The sequence below is a fragment of the Solea senegalensis genome, linkage group LG2 (genome assembly GCF_019176455.1).
Source record: "Solea senegalensis isolate Sse05_10M linkage group LG2, IFAPA_SoseM_1, whole genome shotgun sequence".
Lineage (NCBI taxonomy): Eukaryota > Metazoa > Chordata > Actinopteri > Pleuronectiformes > Soleidae > Solea > Solea senegalensis.
In genome coordinates, this window is record NC_058022.1 from 26,291,034 (window position 1) to 26,296,507 (window position 5,474).

General features: G+C 44.8%; 1 protein-coding gene across 1 annotated transcript; it reads left to right on the plus strand.

Moving 5' to 3' along the window:
• Positions 1–456: 456 nt before the first annotated feature.
• LOC122765643 (fidgetin-like) lies at positions 457–4,418 on the plus strand. The gene has a single exon (XM_044020046.1). It carries the CDS (start codon positions 460–462, stop codon positions 2,713–2,715), a length of 2,256 nt encoding a protein of 751 aa, XP_043875981.1. The 5' UTR covers positions 457–459; the 3' UTR covers positions 2,716–4,418.
• The last annotated feature ends 1,056 nt before the right edge of the window (positions 4,419–5,474 follow it).

Genomic DNA, 5,474 nt, shown 5'->3' on the forward strand with positions numbered 1-5,474 from the left:
ATCTCCAGCCACCTCAGATGAGCCGGGGATTATAGACTGACCCTCAATGCCTCTGTCTTATTGGTCTGGCCAGGGTGCATCAGACTGCAGTAACCAGCCGTCACACCTTCCCTCTCTACTGCATTATACCTGCCAATGCACATTCTCTTCTCTTTCTGAATTAAATAAACTGACACAAGTATCACATGTTAAAATTATATAGATCGATCGATAGATGGATAGAAAGATAACCAAGAGACAAGCAATAGTTGGACAAACTGACTTAGCATTCCCAGCTACAATATTAAAATATCACACCAATCAAGTCCCGAGATGAACATCACATTTAATGATCAACCTCCATCACAGCCAATTTGGAGGTGCTGTCATATAATTATTGTTCCTATGATTATTTATTTATTTTTTTCTTAGTATTAAAGTATTAACATGTCTCTGGCTTTTGTTCTCACAGGCTTAAAGATGCAGTGGACCCCCGAGCACAGCCAGTGGGCCGAACAACATTTCGACATTTCCTCCACCACACGCTCACCAGCACACAAGGCTGAGGCCTACAGGGCGGTACCTGGCCACCTGCAGCGCTCCACCACCTACCAGTATGCCTGGGCAAACGATGACATTTCAGCCCTCACCGCCTCCAACCTGCTCAAGAAGTATGCGGAGAAGTATTCTGGTATTCTCGAGATGCCTGGCTCTTATGCCGAGGCCCCCGGAGTGATGAACGGGCGTAAAGGTGAATCAGAGCCATGGCAGGATGGTGTTTACCCAATGAGCTGCATCCCAGAGGGGGTTTCAGTCAGAAAAGGAGGGGTAGCAGCAGCTTCAGAGGTGGTGTCTGGCATGTGCAGCTCCCCTGGCCTCGCCTCCAGCACCCTGAGTGAGCCCAGCTACTCCAGCAGCTGTGGGAGCCACACTGCCACTGCCCTGCATTCCTCGTCCATGCCTCCCTCTCAGGAATATGGCCCGCCGTACAGTGGCTCCTACTTACACAGTAGTTACAGCTCCCAGTCTGCCCCTACCCCTGCTCTTCCCTCTCCACTACACAGTTCTGGACTCCTACAGCCACCTCCTCCACCACCTTCCCACCCCACATTAGTCCCAGCTTACAATGGAGGCTCACCTAACTTGTCTAGTTATAATTACCCCCCAGCAGGCTACCCAGCTCAGAGCTCAGTCGGGCCTGGATACAGCCCTGGGGGAGCACCCCCTCCGTCCTCATACCTGCCCTCAGGCATTGCTGCACCTACACCACTTCCTCCCTCCTCTGCTTTACCTGGATACCCATACCAGAGCCACAATCTAACCCCAATTGCCCCAACCCCTCTCAATGGTAGCTCCTCCAACTCACTGAAGAGGAAAGCCTTCTACATGACAGGCCAAGGAGAGATAGACTCCTCTTATGGTAACTTTGCCTATGGTCAGGCTCGAAGCTCAGCTGAGAGCCCCATGTACAGGATAGCAGACAGCACCAGTGCAAACGGGGGTTCTAACAGCGCCGGTGGTGTTGGCTTTGATAGAAGTGCTGAAAAGTCATCTTTACCCTTTAATCCTCAAAAACAGACCACAATGGCTTCAGAGCAGCAACAGAGGAAGTACAGCAGCCAGACAACAGGTGGACCACTCACTCCACCAGCCTTTGTCACCTCCACCTTAGGGGGTTCCCGCTCAGCAGACTCCCTTGCCAACTTTACTTCTCCCTCCCTTAGTGAGCAAAATGCTGATGATCACCGTCTCCACCTCTCCCACTCCGCACCTGGAACCAACTCATCCACGTCCTCCCGACCTGCAGAAGAGCAGCTAAAAACAAGCGACCCTCACCTTCTGGACATGGTTACCTCTGAAATTGTTCAACAGGGCCCCCCAGTGGATTGGAGTGATATTGCAGGTCTTGAAATGGCCAAGGCAACCCTGAAGGAGGAGATTCTGTGGCCCATCCTTCGCCCGGACATGTTCAGCAGTTTAGGACCAACCCCACGTTGCGTGTTGCTGTTTGGCCCTCGGGGCAGTGGCAGGACGTTGCTGGGTCGCTGCCTGGCCAGCCAGCTGGGGGCACCATTTCTGCAGCTCAGTGGTTCCACATTGGCCACCAAGTGGCTGGCCGAGGGTGAGAAAATTATCAGAGCATCCTTCCTGGTGGCCCGCTGCCGGCAGCCCTCAGTACTGTTCATTAGTGAGGTTGACATGCTGTTGTCTGCTCACCTCAGTGAAGAAAGTCCTATCAATCGACTGAAAGGAGAGCTACTCGCCCAGTTGGACTCCCTTCTCATGGGCTCTGGCGAAGATGGAGGCAACCAAGTGTTGGTGGTTTGCTCAACAAGCAGACCGCAGGACATGGATGAAGGCCTGCGCAGGTATTTTGCTCGGAGGGTCCTTGTGCCCCTGCCAGATAGTGCAGCCAGACACTTCATCGTGAACCAGCTCTTGGCCCAATCTCAACACAAATACTGCTTGAGCGAAGAGGAGCTGGCACTGCTGGTCCAGCGTACAGAGGGTTTCTCTGGACTGGATCTGACCAGACTCTGCCAGGAGGCCCTCGTGGGTCTGTTACACATCTCTGCACAGGGCATGGACATGACAGGTATGATGCCCAGGGGACAGATCAGACCTCTCACTTACCAGGACTTTGAGAGTGTCTTTTGTAAATTCCAGCCCAGTATATCGCAGAAAGAGATTGACACATACACTGAGTGGAACAAAATGTTTGGCTGCAGCCAGTGAAGACAGAATCCGCCCTTGAGAAAACTAGACATCCACAATTCCTTCCTCAGGGCAGAAGCATTGTGCTGGAGGGAAAGGCATGCAAGAAGGCCAACACAAGTCCACCGAGTTCTCACAAGCAGTGCCGAGATGCTCCAAGAGACTTGGTTTGATGAGACAACTGGCAGTTTTGGGATTAATGAGCAAGAGGTTTAATTTGAATGCTTGACACACCAGAAAGGGAGGCATTGTTTACACATTGCCAGCAAGTTGGCTCCATACAAAAGATGCCCCAGTGTCTGTGTATATATCGTTATTTTCTTGTTCATTGGGATTTTGTTTGTTTGGCTATCCAAGTGCCTGAAGCGGTGCTTTCCTTTTCCTTTTTTTTTTTTTGTTATTTGCCTCACAATCTACATTCATAGCATGAGCTGTTGATAATTAAGAGCTTTAAAACTTCAGCAACGAGTCTGAACAACAGAGATTGACGGTCGCCATTCCGGGTGGTCAATCGTCATCATTAATTGTCTTGCTAAAAAAAAAGCAGTAATGCATCAGAGCGACAGTAGCCTGGGCTCGTACTTACGCTCATCTCTCCTGATCCTTTGTCTGCAAAACAAACAAACGTAACAAACAAAACTCAGGAAAGCGTTTGTGAATTGTACAGTACCTGAAGATATCTTGACGAAAAGCACTAAGATCTGAGAGAGGAATCCGAGGTGGTTTGGCAGTTTATGTCTAGCAAAGCAGCGTTAGGTGTACCTCAGCTGGCTAGGATGAATAGCAAAGAGATGACAATGAATGTACTAGACATGTTCTGGATTGATGCGATATCATCCATAGTGAGAATACAAAACCTTATTTCTTTACTTTTTTCCTCCCAGCAGGTGTTTTTGTCACCTGGTTTTGTTTTGTTTTTTTGTCGACCCGTGCTGAACCTTGTTTTGTTTGCTCTTAAAACGTTTAAACAGTGTTGACCAGCTTTGTTGGGGGTTTTGTGAGAAGGGCAGGTTTTGGGGGTGTTGGGAGTTGTATATTTATTCAAACAAATATAATCAACAATGTTTATATTATGGAATCTAGGTTATATGGTTATGCTTCCTGGCGGTTCCATTAGTTGGCTAACTTCTGCGCAAAAGACCTCAAATTGTTTTGCTAAAGTCATGTTGGTAAACTTGATGCTCAAAACAGATTAAAACCCAGATTAATTAAAGGAATAGTTTTAGAAAAATGTTTGCTCTCTTATCTAGTGTTACATGAGAGACAACCTTTGTGTCTGCACACTAAATACGCAGTTAGCGCTAGCAGCCAGTTAGCTCATCTTAATGGTGCTTTCAAATGGGATAGGGTTTACAATGTTTACAAGAAGAGCATCCCCTCAGTTGCATGTTTTCTGAATTGTTCATTTCAGTCATTTAATGTTTGGCATTGTCGAATTTGTTTTCCCCATTGACCAATCTTTCTTCCGTCTTCATTACTTACATGACTTGTTTTTTTTACTATGTCTATGTTGCTGTTGCTTAGCAACAGTCTTCTCATAACCCTAACTATTTGAACATCAAACATGTCTTGGTCTTAAATTCCGATGTCGTGAACATGATTTCACAAGTCCCATTTGAAAACACCATGAAAAAAAGAAAACTGGCTTTACAAATTCTACTTACTGGCATCTCTGACAGTCATGTTTTATGGTTTTTTTTTTATATCTTAACCAAAACTGAAGAGTACAAATAACAAGTTAAATACTTGTGGTTGAAACCTTACATAGATATTGAAAGGACATATCTATCAGAGTGGCATCCACCTTCTCATCAATCTTTCATTCAGCAAGAAGGTAAATAGTCAAGGAATAGTCCCTAAAATGTCAAGCTATTCAAATCAATCACAGTAATATCAAGCACAATTTACTGTGTGTGGGTCTGGAATTAAAAATGTGTCTTGATATCATTTTGTCAGGTTTATCACAGTGGATTTCAGTCAGAAATGCTGTATTAGATACAATAATCACAATGTGTTGTGTTCAACTACACAACAAACAGAGTTTATTCCAGAAGTGGAATTTAATTTGGATTCATATGGCAGTATGGGTATTGCACAGTTGCCTTGATGCTGATTTGCTGCACTTGAATTGGATAAGCTATTGAAAAGGACACCACTCCTGTAATTTAAATCAGACATTCATCCAGTACATGCCTTCGATGTCTATCATTTTACAAGTGTGGAAAATACTAAATCAAGCTTTAATTGCTGTTTTTGCCGGAGGTTTGTTTGATAATAGCAATTTTCGCTGACCATCATTTCTGTATCACAGTCATTATGTTATTATTATACTATTATCTGTACCATGTGATTGTCCATCCAAGGGATTTATACCCAGTTACCACAATGGTTTTAATCAGGCCACATCTGAAAATGGGTTTTAAAAGAAAAGTTATCCAAAGTTTATCAAAAACATATAGCACCGTTCATTTTTAGGGTAGACCTGTAACTTAATTGTCAGTGATTTTTTTCTTTTTTTTTTCCATATTTACACAGACGTCATGAAGCACATAATCTATATTAGGTGCATTTGACTTTTCTATTTTACTGGAAGGCTTTGTAACATGAGTTGGGAAGTTTGGCCCACGCTGTCACCCATTGTATTGCATTGGAATGTATTTTGTCCCCATGGAGGTATTTATCATACGTGCACTAAATAATTTGTTTGTGTGTGATATTGTTTTTCTTGTAATGTCTCACTTGACAGCACTTGCTTTCTTTGGAAGGAGATTTTGTTTATC

Coding starts and splice junctions, on each gene's coding strand:
- LOC122765643 (XM_044020046.1), top strand. CDS start 460: ATGCAGTGGACCCCCGAGCACAGCCAGTGGGCCGAACAACATTTCGAC.